Source organism: Camelus ferus, chromosome 10, assembly GCF_009834535.1.
Source record: "Camelus ferus isolate YT-003-E chromosome 10, BCGSAC_Cfer_1.0, whole genome shotgun sequence".
Taxonomy (NCBI): Eukaryota; Metazoa; Chordata; class Mammalia; order Artiodactyla; family Camelidae; genus Camelus; species Camelus ferus.
Genome location: NC_045705.1, coordinates 61,836,157 through 61,851,226, shown reverse-complemented (window position 1 = coordinate 61,851,226; position 15,070 = coordinate 61,836,157). Strand labels below are relative to the sequence as shown.

The following is a 15,070-nucleotide window of genomic DNA, read 5'->3' as shown; positions in this document are numbered from 1 at the left end:
ATGCCAATCCCTCCTGGTCTGCAGTATTTCTCTCATCGGCTGGTAACCTTTATGGGGGTTCCCTTGTAATTAACTCTTTGTTTTTCTCTTGCTGCCTTTAGAATCCTCTCTTTATATTTAACTTTTGCCATTTTAATTATAATATGTCTTGGTATGGGTCTGTTCATCTTGTTAGAGACCTCTGTGCTTTCTGTACCTAGATATCTTTCCTTTTTTAGGGTTGGAAAGTTTTCAGCCATAATTTCTTTAAATACATTTCCAATCCCCTTTTCTCTTCTTCTAGGATCCTTATTATATGTAGATTAGGGTGCTTTATATTATCCCATAGATCTTGTGTAGATCCTTCCTTCCTTCCTTTTCCTTCCTTCCTTCGTGATTTCCATTATTCTATCTCCCAGATAACTTATTCATTCTTCTGCATTATCCAGTTTGCTGTTTATTGCCTTTACCTCATCTTTTGTTTTGGCAAATGAGTTTTTAAATTTTAATTTACTCCTTTTTATAGTTTCTAGTTCCTTTTTACAATAATCTGCATTTCTATCAATAAACTTTCTTAATTCCTTCAGTATTTTTATTACTTCCTTTTTGAACTTGGGTTCTAGTAGACTGGAGAGGTCTGTTTGATTGCTTGTTCTTTCCAGGGAATTCTCTTGATCTTCAGAGTGATTCCTCTGCTTCATTTTACTTTCATTTCTCTGACTCTGAGTTTAGGAGAAACAGTTACCTCCTGTGTTCTTGAAGGGTTGTTTTTACGTGGGAGTGTACTTGTGTAACCTGTGTGAGTCTAATATTTTCATTGAGAGGGCTGTTTTTAGAATGGATATCTGCTAAGTCTTTCCTCGGTGTGTGTTGGCCTTGATAAGGGTGTGTTTTCTGTTGTAGTGACCAGAGCCTGCACTGGATGTTGAGTGGGGTCTCCTCTTTGTTCTGTGGTAGTTATAGTCCTTTCAGGAGCAGGGTCTGCTGTTGTTTGTTTGGGTAGATGTCACCAGATCCATGTTTGAACTGCAGTGTGAGGTAGACAGAAATAGTGTTTCTGCTGGGAGAGGAGCCACTGAGTATTCATTCCTCTGCAGGAGCTATTTTAGTTTATTCAGTATGTTGTACAACCATAACCACTGTCTAATTCCAGAACATTTCCATCACCCCAAAAAGAAACTGTATGCTCTGTTGTGTTGCTTGTCACCCATTGTGTGGGTTCACAAAGTAAACTGTTGTTTGCACTGCCCTTGGCCCCACATTAACCAAGGAAATGCAGGCAATGAGCCCACGTGTCCCTCAGGTGCTATACACCAGGAACACCATAGTCGTGCACCTGGACCCGCTGTGGGGGCTAAGGAATCAGCCCAGATCCTGGCCCCACCTCTGCATGCATGTGCTCACAAAGCCCTCAGGACCTGTCCCAGCCACAGGAGCACCAATAATCTGCTCGGATATCCTGCAGGCACTGAGCCGCTGGCAGTGGCTGAAATCTGCAGATCAAATAGCCTCTGAGACACTGCTCAGATTTCAGCTGTGCTTCCCAAGTCACGTGACCCCTGTGGATGGGCTCGCATTTCAGCTCTGCCTGCCTATGTGGGTAACCCTCGGGTTCTTGAACACTCCCAGAGCTCGTAGAGTTGGGGCTGCACCCTGTATGAGGCCATGGAGAATGAGGCTGCTTCCTTCCTGTGCAAGTGAACTGTGAAGTGAAGCTTCAGTGGCGCGGACCCAGACTCCTTCCTGTACATACCTCTGGTTGTGGCTAGGACCACACTTCAGCCCCTTCAGGCTGTCTCTGCACAGCCAACCCCAGTACTTTCCCTGGATCTGTCCACTAAAGCTCAGGTTTCAGCAGCCATCCAGCACACACCAGTAGACACCTGTCTCCGGCTGGGGAATGCAGGGATGTGGCCAGGACCCTCTGTGCGGGTCTTTCTCTGTCCTCCTTGCCACAGTCTGCTTCCTGCACTTACCTCTAAGCCTGTGGAGCTCCTTTTCTGTCCCAGCTGATCTCCGCCTTTGAAAGGGGTTCCCAGGGTGAGGGAACCTTTCCCAGGGGCGCAGGTCCCATCCCGATTCCTTTTTTTTTTCTTTCTTTAGTCTTACCCGGTTACAACGTGCTGATCTTTTTTAAATCTTTGGTTGTATGAGCTCTTCTTCCAGTGTTCAGCAGGTATTCGGTGAGAATTGTTTCATTTATAGATGTATTTTTGATGTATTTGTGGGAGGAAATGAGCTCCATGTCCTTCTATTCTGCCGTCTTGATCCGGAGCCTCTAATTTTAAGGTGGAATTACCCTTGTACAAATAAAAAACCCCAATGAGTGGAAATTTAAACTATCAGTTCTGCAAAGACCTGTTAATAACTCCTTGTTTAGTTGGGTAGGCCTTGGCTTTATTGAGCTTCACATTCCTTTAATTTGATGAGTCACGAATTTCTCTGCCAGTTAACTCTCATGCTTCCATGAAATTCCATTATTTCCTGTGGTTGTTAATGACTTTAGATAACATGTGAACAATTTCAGACACCTTACCTTGGGCACTGAGTACTGCCATGTCAATAAACAGATATCTGCCTTCAACAAATCTGCCTGTTTTCCTACTGCCCTGCCTACTGCCCTAAGGCAACAATATAAATGCATTGAAAAATAACGAGAAAGCTAATTTTTAATAAATTATTCTTTAAACGAATTGATTTCCTTTAACCTCAGAATTACTTCTAGGAGACAGATGGTAATTTATTATTACGGTTTTCTTCGATTTTGTGATTTCTTCCTAGCATGCCATACCAATGATTTAGAGATAGTTTTTCAAACAACAAAAAAAATACTGTCACACTGAATATATTCATTGATTTTAAAATGCTCTTTATTTTAAGAAATGTTAAAATACAGAAGTAAATACGCTTCTTAGAATAAGCAAAGAGTATTTTCTGGTGCTAAATACTTGTATAATGACATTCAGTAGAAAATAACCTAATGTATCTCTTTAGGGATGTTTCTCCACCACTCAACGGAAAATGACCTCATTCATCCCTCAGAAGTAAAAGGAAGTGGGGAGGGTATAGCACAGTGGTAGAGTGCATGCTTAGTATGCATGAGGTCCTGGGTTCAATCCCCAGTACCTCCATTAAAAAAAAAAAAGTTAAACCTAATTATCCCGCCCACTCCAAAAAAAAAAAAGCTTAAAAAATAATTTTTTTTTAAGTAAAAGGAAGATAAAGGGTACTCTCTCTCTCCCTTGGCCCCTAGTAACAAGTTTAAAACTCTTTGGAAAGTGAATAAGTTTGGCACTAGTTCCCCTTAATCTAAATGGCAATATCAGTGTGGCCCATTGCTTTTACTCTTTAGAATGCTTGTCATCTGTTAGCAAGTCAAAGGGCTCATCTTTTGTCGTTTGTTACTTTGGACATATTTTGACAAGGGTTAGATACTTCTCTATTGCTGTGTTTATTTTTCAAAAGTAAACTAAGATGGTTATCTTTCATTTTTATTTGCCTTGTTAATACTAATTTCTCTTTTTTAATTGAGATATAATTCATACAACATAAAATTTGCTGTATTAAAATGTATTAATTGAATTTTAGTATATTCACTATGTCGTACAACCATAGCCACTATCTAATTCCAGAGCATTTCCATCACCCCAAAAAGAAACTGTAGCCATTAGCAATCAGTCCCAGTCACAACCCCTCCCTGTCCAAATCCCCAGGCAGCCACCAACCTACTTTCTGCCTCTATGGATTTGCCTTTTCTGAACATTTCTTATAAATGAACTCGTAAAATATGTGGCCTTTTGTGTTTGACTTCTTTCACTTACCGTAATGATTTCAAGGTATTATAACATGTATCAGTATTCCATTCCTTTTTATAGCCAAACACTGTCCTACTGTAGGGACAATACTACATTTTAGTTATCCATCATCAATTGATAATATTTAGATTTTTTTCACTTTTTGGCTATTAGCAATAATGCTGCTATGACTGTTGGTATACAGGTTTTTGTTTGGCTATATATTTTCATTTGTCTTCTGTATATATGTAGGAGTGTAATTACTGGGTCATATGGTAATTTTTTGAGGAACTGCCAAGCTGTTTTCCATAGCTGCTTGTACTGTTTTAAACTTTTCCATCAGCAGTTTATGAAGGTTTCAGTTGCTCCAAAACTTATGTAATAATAATAGTAAGAGCTAATATTTGAGAACTTACTATATTCTAGATCCTATGCTATTTTACATACATTATCATTTAATGTACAATACAACCCAGATCATGGAGAATTAAATAACTCCCAAGGTCACATCAATAGTAGGTGCTGAAGCAGGGCTTGAACATAGGTTGTCTGATGCCACAGAATGAATACTTAATATTTTATATATTGGGAAGCATTTTCACGTACTTTTAACTTTGTAAAATGTTCCTTAAAGAGTACTATTTACCTGTAGTAATGTGTAAGCAGCCGTAATTTACCCTTATAAATGAATTGCATGTGGTGGTGTAGAAAGAGCACTGGATTTCTAATGGAAAAAAACCTGAACTCTGCTAAATACTAGGTGTGCCAGTTTAGTTACTTAAATTCTTTAATTTTCTTTTTTGATCATGGGATTATATGTGAATGCTGTCAACACAGTATTTATCAAATAGTTGAAACTCAGGAAATGTTTAAATGTTAATAATAAATTATCAGAGAAATGACAGAAATTTTACTTTTTTTCTTTTCTGTGGCTGGCATTCCTTTGGAAACTGACAGCAACTTGGGCCGAATTTTTGTATTTGTGGTTGTAGAAATGTTGGGATGCATTTTCTTGACTTTTCTACTGAACTTTAGGTGATCCAGTGAATGTTTTATGATGATAATACACCTGAAGGCTTTTCCAGATAGAAGGAAATAGTAATGCCTTAATTATGGCTGGGAGATCTCCTGTGGCAAGAGTGCCCTTGAGTAGATTTCAGAAACCCGCTTCTCTACAGGTTTTTTTTTTTTCCAAGTGTACATACTTGTGTTTGTCAAAACTTCTCAGTTATATACTCAGGAGTACTGTTTCTTCATAGCCATACATGTAAGCATACATGTAACTCTAGTATCAGTGTGGTTTTTATTTGGGGGAGAATCAGGTTTATTTATTTATTATTATTTTAATGGCGGTACTGGGGATTGAACCCAGGACCGCAAGCATGCTAGGCACGCACTCTACCACTGAGCGATACCCTCCCCCCCAATATCAGTGTGTTTTGAAAGAAGTTACATAAAAATAGCCATTTAAAGTTATTTCTTATTGCTTTAGCTACTAAGGAGATAAACCTGGGGAGTAAAAATAAATTCTACAGTTTCCTAAGTATAAAAAGCTTCAGGAATCCATTAAAAATATAATTATGTTAATGATGTGTATGTGTCTTGATTCTTGTCTGAGCTGAAAATGAGAGAAGAATGGCGTATATAAGATTTATTGAGAACTTATTGTGACCTTTTTTTAAGAGAAGTGCTGGGGATTGAACCCAAAACCTTGTGCATTCTAAGTATGCACTCTACCACTGAGCTATTTCCCTCCCCTCAAGCACTTACTGTAGTATTTTTGAAACTTCTTTTGACTATTGCCTATAGTATGAAATAGATATTTGTTGAGATTTAACAACTTGCAAAATGCAGTAGACACCCTATGCGAAACCATATGCAAAAATTAAGTCAAAAGGGATTAACAACGTAAATAAAAGTTGAAACTATAAACCTCATAGAATAAAACATAGAGATGAATCTTTATGACTTTAGAATTAGCAGTAGATCTGACACCAAAAGCATGTGAGCAACATGAAAAAAAATACGTAAATTAAAAACTTGTGCATCAAATGGCATTATAAAGAAAGTGAAAAGATAACCTTCAGAATGGAAGAAAATATTTGCAAATTATATGACATAAAAACTTGATACCTCAACTGTATAAGGGACTCCTAAAACTCAACAAAAAGACCAACCCAGTTTAAAAATGAGCAAAAGATTTGAGTAGACATTTCTCCAAAGATATACAAAGATTTATAATTAGCACATGAAGAGATGCTCAACATCTTTAACTCATTGGGGAAATGCAAATCAGAACCAGAGTGAGATATCACTTTATCCTACTAGGATGACTTAAAAAAAAAAAAGGACAGTAGTAAGTATTGGTGAGGTTGTGGAAATAGTGAAACTCTGATGGGAATACAAAATGGTACAGCTGTTGTGGAAAACAGTTTGGCATTTCCTCAAAAAGCTAAATTTAGAATTGCCATATGACCCATCAATTCTACTCCTAGCTATGTAGTCAAAAGAATTGAGAACAGACTCAAACAGATACTTGTATGCCAATGTTTATTACAGCATAATTCATAATAACCAAAAGGTTGAAACTACACAAGTGTTCATCAGTAGATGAATAGATAAACAAAATATGATATATTTATACAATGGAATATTTTTCATCCCGAAAAGGAAAGTTTTTTGTATGTGCTACAACATGGGCCATCCTTGAAAACATTATGCAAGGTAAAAGGAGCCAGACAAATACTGGATGATTCCACTTATATGAACTATCTAGAATAGGCAAATTCATAGAGACAGAAAGTAGATTAGAGGTTACCAGGTGCTGCAGGGTGGGAGAAGAATGGGGAGTTACTGCTTAAAGGTTAAAGAGTTTCTGTTTGGACTGAAAAAAAAAAACAAGAAACAAAAACTTACGAAAATAAAAAAGTGGTAATAGGTTTACAACACTGTGAATGTGATTAATGCCACTGAATTATATACTTAATGGTTAAAATGGCAGATTTTATGTTTATTTATATATAAACCTGTGTCTATAGATATAAATCCACAATAAAATTTTTTTAAATCCAACAGTCAGGGAATTTTCTCTAGGTCTGGCAGTAACCATTGTATTCACTATCATATTGGATACAGAGTACAACAAAGCAAGCCATTTGGTATAATATAGGGTTAATTACCTAGAAAGTAATAATGGAAAATTAAAACAAATTCATCACTAACAATTTTATTTAAATCTTAGACTTTTTTATGTATCTGAAACAAAAGTGTCATGAAACAATATTTATGTATAACTTGAAGAACACATACCTCCTTCTTAGCCTAGCAGCTCTTAATTCCTTGTATTTTCTACTTGTGTTCCAATTGGTTCTGGCGGTGACTTTTTAGAACTATTTTCAGGTTTCCATTTATATTAAGTTAGCTATGGCACAGAGAGTATCTGATAGGCATCTTCCTTATCTCATCTCTTTTATTAGCAGCAAAAACCTCCATTTTACGAATGAAGATCCTGAAATTCAGAAAGGTGATTGACCTCAACAAGATGACCCTGCTGTTAGAGCCTGCATTTGAATCTCAATCTATTTGATACTAAAGCCTTATTTCCCTTTCTATTTAAATTACCAATATAAAGTAGATTTCTTAGAAAGAGGTACTTACTAATCACTCTTTCCATTTAGGTATATTTCAGGTATATGGTTACTCTTACCTATGACTAGAAAATTGCTATGATAGAGATTTTATTTTTCTTGTTGAACTTATGTCAGATACTTGCAAGGCACCTTTTCCTTAAGTAGAACTTCAGAATAGGCTACTTTTGAGAGTAGCTTCTTACGTTTTTGACATAAGTAAAAATGTATAGGTTAACTGAGATTCCAGCTGCCTTTCCCACTAAGAGCTCTTTTAGCAGGAATTGTAGTGTCAAGGACGGTGTCTGGCATACAAGAAAGTCCTGATAAAGTGTGTGTGAAATGAACTAATTAATTAATACATGCCTGTGCTCGGGTCAGTTGTTGGGGTTTTGGTATTCTTTTAATTTTCAAAACTATGTTGCTTGAGAAATCTTGCCATTGAAATATTTTCTGTATATAACTGTCTATTTTTATTTTTTTAACAGAGGTAGTGGGGATTGAACCTAGGACCTTGTGCTTGCTAAGCATGCATTCTACTACTGATCTATATCCTCCCCCACCATTCTATATAACTCTTAATGCATTCTTATAGACAGTGTTCCCAGATAGCTTGTCATAATAGTTAACTCAGTAGTTGTACCAAAGAACATTGATACAGTAAATATTGAGTGTCCACTATCAGCAAGGCCCTGTACTTGTTATTTCCTATAGGAAATAGAAAGATGAGTCAGACTTTGTTTATGCTTTCAAAAACCTTAGTTTCACTGGATGGTGGATGGAGAACATCCACACCAAGTGAAATAATATATGTGAAAATTCCATTGTAAATAGTAAAACCATATATTAAACATAAAGCTTGTTACTGCTTTTGTAAGTTATGTGCACTAGCAATCTGAATCTGCCCTCTCTTGAGTATCTTCTGCCAAGCTTAGTTCAAGCTTCATTACCTTTCCCTTGAATTATTGCAAAACAGGCTTCAGTGGGTCTCCTTGACCTCAGAATCTATCCTCCTGTCTGTCTTGCACAGTGCAACAGAACTATTTTTAATCAGTACTTTTGAATGCTTGTTGAGTTCTCATATTTACAAGCCATGGCCTACTTTCCCAGCCTTGCCTGCCCACTCCCAACCCCCTGCACTCATGATTTCGGTCTCTAGGGATTCATCATAAAGAGCTCCTCTTTTCGCCTTCATGTTGACAGAATATACCATCATACTCACATCTCCATTGGTTTTCATGTTCTGTTCTGATTCTTGAAATGCTCTTTATTTACCTCCTTGTCTGGTAAAACCTCATTTATCCTTTAGGTCCTAGCTAAGTGTCACAACTTGAATAATAACTTCTGTGATCTCCCTTCAACATTGGCTGAATTAGGGTTTCTCTCCTCTGTATTTTCATTGTAGTTCATAGATATATCAATTACTCAGTTTGTAGATGACTCACTGACTGCTTTCTCCCCCCTGTAATTGTTTACATGACTGTCTCTCTGAATTCTGAACTTGTTAGAGCAGAGACTGTCTGTTAATTCATCTTTTCTTCCCAGTACTTAATGTGCTCCGTAACTGTTTGGTTTAATCCTTCAGAAAGAATACTATATATGAAACAGTTGGACATATTTAAATATTAGGTCTGGGAGACTTTGTAAGGTGTAATTTGCATGTAAATAATGGAGCTAGATAATTTGGAATTCTCAGTGTAGCCTTTGTCCATAGCTTAGTTGGTGTCTTAAATATATACTGATTTCACCATAAATCACTAGAGGTACTAATTCCTTTTTCTCTCATTTCTTGGCTAACACATTAACCTCCTGAAGTTAATAGCATACCCACCTAAGGCTTGTCAGAATGAATTGAGTTAATGTTTTAAAGCGATGAGTATAGTACTTTGGCATGTGGTAAATACGCAATAAATGTTATCTGTTACTATTCTAGTAAGAATTTGTAATGTTCTTCTTTTTTCCTTTATTTTAAAAATCTTATTACCACTTTTTCCCTTGGGGTAGGTAACTAGGTTTGTTTGTTTGTTTGTTTGTTTAAATGGAGGTACTGGGACTTGAACCCAGGACCTCATGCATGCTAGCTATGTACTATACTATATGACTGAATTATGCCCTCCCCCCGTAATGTTCTTTTAAGATGTGTTGTGTTGGCTACAGACATTATTGGTGGTTAACTTAAAATAATAATTTTTAAAATTAGGGTAGAAATACTATTTTTGTGTCTTTTATTTATTCATCAGATAATTTGTTTTGTACCTGCTGTGTGTCTTATACTTTGTCACAAGCTAGGCATACGAAGATGAGTAGATATAGCCCTTGACCTCTCAGAGATCAGCCACAAAATTCTTCCTGACTCAGATTTGAAAAAGTTTAAGACTGCATATGATCCAGTGGAATGATCTCTTGTTACGGAAACGACAGGCTAACCAAGAAATAAGCGCCACTCGGAGGGTTGGAGTACTCAGATGTATTACGCCGGCAGGCTCAGAGGGGCTTCTGCTCCGAAGCTCTGAGCACCTCCAAGACATGCGCATGAGGTTTTATAGGGTAAAGTACAAGCTTGGGGTATTCGGCCAATAGGCATGGAACAGCTTTAGCAGCATCATTATCACAAAAGTGGAGGCGGGAAGGCAGCAAACCAACATTCCAAAGCCAGATATATCTCTTTGAAAGTCTAGCTGGCTAGCAAAAAACATGAACAGCAAACCAACACTAATTAACTTAGATTTACGAGTTAGTCCAGCAGAACTCAGATCAGTATTCCGATACTTAGATTTGTGAGTTACCTTGTTAGCCCAGCCCAGCCTCTCCTTCATATTCCTAGACTTGTGAGTTATCTTGTTAGACCAGCCCGGCTTTTCCTTCACACTCTGAATCAGGATTCAAAAGCTTCAAGATTCAGCTCAGGGACTAACTTTGACCAAGACATTTCTTAGATGTCTAATACATACCTCAAACTCATTAGGTACAAAACAGATCTTGCTTATCTCGAGTATTCCTTTATACTTCCATTGGAAGAACTTTTCTCCTTCGATTTGTTCAAACCAAGGAACTTAGATGTCACCTTTAGTCTTTCTTTCCACCTTTTTTCTTCCTTTCACATCTGTTCTTTCAAAAGTCTTGATTCTACCTCCAAAATACAGCTATTTATTTTTGTTCCCACTACTACCACCATAGTCCCTGCATGTCATCATCATCTCTTGCCATAAATTTGATTTCTTAGTTTCCATTCTTTCCTCTCTGCAATTTATTTTCCACACGGCAACCATCTTTGAAATGTAAATCAGATCTAGTTATTCCGCCATTTAAAATCCTCCCATCATATTTGAAATTAAATCTTAATTTCTTACCCTGGCCTACATAATTTGGCCGTTGGTTATTACCTCTTCATCTTCTGCTACTTTCTCCCTTATCCTACTTTATTTACACTGATCTGTTTTCTGTTTTTATAATATGCCGCATCGTAAGGCCTTTGTGCTGGCTTGTTTTTCTGCCTGGAACATTCCTACTGCATGTCTTCTTGTGGCTGATTTCTGTTTTATCAGTTATGTCTCAACTTTATGTCAAATGTCAACCTTTTAATGAAGCTTCTCCTGAGCACCCAATCCAGAGTAGCACTCAAACTTTTCTCTATCACAGTGCTGTTTTATTTTCAACAGAGCCTTTGTCTTCACTTGATTTTCTTATTTTTACCTGTTTGACTACCTCCTAGACTATAAGCTCCATGATGGTAGGTCATTTGCTTTCTTCATGGTATTCCAGCTCCTTGACTAGTTCCTGCCATAGAACAGGTACTGTGGAATCCCTGCATAAATGAATCTGTAGAGTCGCTGGATAAATGAATTTTTTAAAAATTCACATTTCTGTTTTAGAGTAAAGATTTCCATCTAAGTGATATTCAGGGACTCCCCTATCAAAGACAGACAAAGCCAGACGGTAGTTAAAGCACAGATTTTAAAGTTAAAGACAGATTTTATTTAGTAACTGCTGTGGTAGTCGATGGAGCTTGAGCTCCATTTTAATTTGCCCAGAGGTGACTGATGTTTTAAAGGGACAATGGAGGAGTTGGGGGAGAGTATTGGGGGGGGGATGGGGATTGAGCAGTGTTAGGGAAATGAAACATTACAAAAAGCAGGTATGAGAGTTGGTCATAGTCAACTTGATTAGGCCTTCTGTGCCTGCTAACTATGGAAGTTATTAGACTTCTATCCTCCCACAATCTGGGAGGCGTGATGATTACATGTAAAAGAGATAGCTTTCAGGTCCTTGAGAAGGACACTCCTGTTTTGCAGGAGGTACATATACATCTCAAAGGGACAGAAAAAAGATTTACAATTGTAAGGGGTTTTTTGTTTGTTTGTTTTAAAAATAAATGGGAATGGGAGGTCAGGGATGTAGATTAGGTATTGGCTGGAACAAAGTCTTTTGGCAAACTTGAGTTTTCTAGACAGCAAGGGGGCAGGTGGTAGGGGAGTAGGCTTGTCCCGGGGACATGCCCTTAGACTGACAAAAGCCATGCTAGAGTTTGTTCTAGTCTTTTAGTGCAGGCATTTGGATGTTCATGGTAAGTTTTCACAGTTCTTCTCCACCCTCCTTCCTTTTTAATATCTCATATTCTGACTTGCCGAAAAGAGGATTATTGCTACTTTCGTTGTCTGTGAGTCTAAGATTAATAGGTTAATGATCTCACTGAGGTAAATTCCATGTATTTGCTGTTTAGGCATGTGAAACCACCTTTCTTATAAATATTGAGTTGATTTAAACTTTTAAATGCACTCCCCCAACATTTTCCACATTCAACCTTGTTTTCCTGTGTGTAGAAGTTAGGAAGAATAGACAGGGATTATTGAAATGGCAGCAGGCAGGTAGCCAAGAGTCCTGTTGATGCAGGAAAATCTGGTGTAGGGCATGAGGAGGGCCATGTCCCACACCTCAGTTGAGCCCCTGGGACATGCCCTGCGAAGTGTGGGTCCTTGGCTTTGGACAGGAAAGAATCCAAGAGCGAGCCACAGTTGAGTAAAGGCAGATTTGTTTAGAAAGATACATTCTGCATAGAGTGTAGGCTGTTTCAGAAGACAAGAGAAAGGCCACAAGGTGTGGGGATTTGGTGCTCAGATTAAAGTAGATACACACTTCTTAGACAGAGTGCAGGAGTGCAGGCCGTCTCCAAAGAGGAGAGAGTGAGAGACGCCTTGTTGCCAGTTTTTATGGGCTCAGTAGCTTCACAGGCCTACAGGTGAGACCATTCCAGCTACCCTGGGGAAGGGTTGGGATTCCCAGGAATAGGGCCACAGCCTCCTCTTTTGTGGTTAGCTTGGGACTGTCATGGCACCTGCAGGCATGTTACTTATCACGCTAATGTTACAATGAACATATACTGAAGCTCAGGGTCTGCTAGCCAGCTGGGAGTTGAATCTTCCACCATTTTGGTGTTAACTGCTGTCATTCCTTGAATGGCTCTGCCCTGCCCTCTTCCATCCTGTCTCACTCCCAACCTAAATGACATTCAGCCTTGCAGGCACAGAACATTAATTTTGTGTATATATCAGAAAGGCTGACCTTAGGAACCATGCAGGGGGACGCAAAAAGACATAGCCTGTCATTAATCAGATTTAAAGAGAATCAAACATAAAACCAGTATTATGGGATTATAATTTATGGTGATAAATATGAATGTTTTGGTTATTGGGACATTCTCTAAAGAGGAATTGCATGCAAAACTAAATTATAATTATATAAGGCTGCTTGGTTAGAATCAATGAATTACCAATCTTCTAAGGATCTCCTTGCTTTAAGGGGCCAAGAATAACTATCATAGAAAGTCTCTGATAAACACAACCAGTTTCTGGTCCTCTAGGCAAATTATGGCCCATGGGCCAAGTCTAGCCAGCTTCTGTTAGTGAATGGAGGGAGCCCTAAATTGGGAAGCCCACCAAAGTGTGGATCCTTATAATACAGGAAAAAAAATGAACGTGGGGCATGAGGAGGGCCGTGTCCCAGGTCTCTGTTGAGTCCCTGGGAGGCAACCCTGCCAAGTGAAGGTCCTTGGCTTCACACAGGAAAGAATTCAAGAGTGAGCCATAGTTGAGTAAAAGCAGATTTATTCAGAGAGATGCACACTCCATAGACAGGTGGGTAGGCCATCTCAGAAGGCCAGAGAAGCCACGAGGCTTGGGGGAAGGGGAGTGGTTAAAGTAAAAGTAGATGCACACTCCAGACAGAGTATAGGCCCTCTGAGAAGGCAAAAGAGAGAGCAACTTCAAGGTATGGAGTTGTTAATTTTTTTATATGCCAGCAAGTGGGAGGATTATTCTACCTACTTTGGGGAGCAGGTGGGGATTCCCAGGAATTGGGCCACCACCCTCTTTTTGTCCTTCATTATTGAGTAGAGTGGTTACCCAGATCTTTTTTCCTCAGCCTGCTAAAGTATCTCTAGTTTGCCTGAAATGTTTTTAGGGAGAGAAGCATAGAAATTTAAGTTAATGCCATATTATAAAAGGTCTCAAATGCTAAGCCGTGGAACCTTTACCCCTAATTAGGAGGATATTGAGTTGGAGAGTTACTTGATTAAAAATATGCTGGTAAATATTAAGACTTTAACTTTCTCTGACAGATATGTCAAGAGTTTAATAGCACCTGGGCATGGGAGATGGAGAAGAAAGGCTATCTTGAAATGAGTGTTGAATGCAAGCTAGCACTCTTAAAGGTAAAAAAATTTATTATTTTTACAGCTGTTTTAATTAAAAATTTCACTTTTGATTCCTTCTGGTTGGGAATTGGAAAGTAGAAATTTTTATTGTTAGTAGAAAAGAACAATAGATTTTCTTTGTCTTTTTTGTTTTGTTTTTCTGTTTTGATGGCAAAACTGTTCTTTAAATTACTGTTTTGGGTTGTTTTTCAATACATAAGTGTATCTAGGTTATTGAACTTGCTTGTAGGGACAATAGTAGAATGGGAAACAATTACACCAAATTAATTTTATTCATTGCTTGCAGCCTTCACAATCATTTCTAACAAATACTGTAAACTGTGGTTAATCTTTTACTGATTTACTAAATTAGTAATTTGATCATTAGTTTTCCAGATAACTAGAGACATGCCATTATGTTTTTAATCAAAGTCTCACATAACCTGACCTGCTTAATTAAAATATTTAGGTCATCTCAAAGTAGACTTAATTTATTTTCAAGTTCTGAGTTTCCCTGTCTCTCCCTGCCCACTTCAGGGTGTTGACCCTAATTATTAGCAAGAGAGTCAGCATAATGAAGGGAAAAATACCTTTATATAGAAAAGAATCTACCAGGCTAGAAACAACAGGCAAAGGTGAAGAGGCTATGGTTGAAACTTCATGTATTATCTACTGGGTAGAGAGGTTCAGGGAAGAAATCTGACTTTATACCCTAGTCAGATACAAAAATGATTAACAAAATGTTACTCAGTTCTTCCAACTTAGTCATGTGAGTATCTTTTTTAAGAGAATTTTCCAGAAGCAGTTATCAGTGAGACTGCCTTCCTTAAAAACTGCTTTTGTCTCAAGATTTCAAAAACAGATAGCCATTTGAAGAATAAATTTCATCTAAAAGCTTTAAGAGAAAAAGATCATTGAAAATTTTGTACAATGAGGCAATTTGGGAGACTTTAGTACAAATAGACTCAGTGCTTTTGAAATAT

At 37.8% G+C, this 15,070-nt stretch overlaps 1 protein-coding gene and 1 non-coding gene across 2 annotated transcripts in view; both read left to right on the top strand.

The window, feature by feature from the left end:
* The first annotated feature begins 3,038 nt into the window (after positions 1 to 3,038).
* Positions 3,039 to 3,110, top strand: TRNAT-AGU. The gene has a single exon. It is a non-coding gene; the product is annotated as a tRNA-Thr (tRNA).
* Positions 3,111 to 12,430: 9,320 nt separating this feature from the next.
* The window catches only part of LOC102516063 (remodeling and spacing factor 1), a 51,957-nt gene continuing 49,317 nt past the window's right edge, over positions 12,431 to 15,070 (top strand). The window contains exon 1 of the mRNA XM_032489497.1: positions 12,431 to 14,105. Within this exon, the coding sequence (XP_032345388.1) occupies positions 14,049 to 14,105 (57 nt within the window). The 5' untranslated portion in view covers positions 12,431 to 14,048. The remainder of the gene's footprint in view (positions 14,106 to 15,070) is intronic.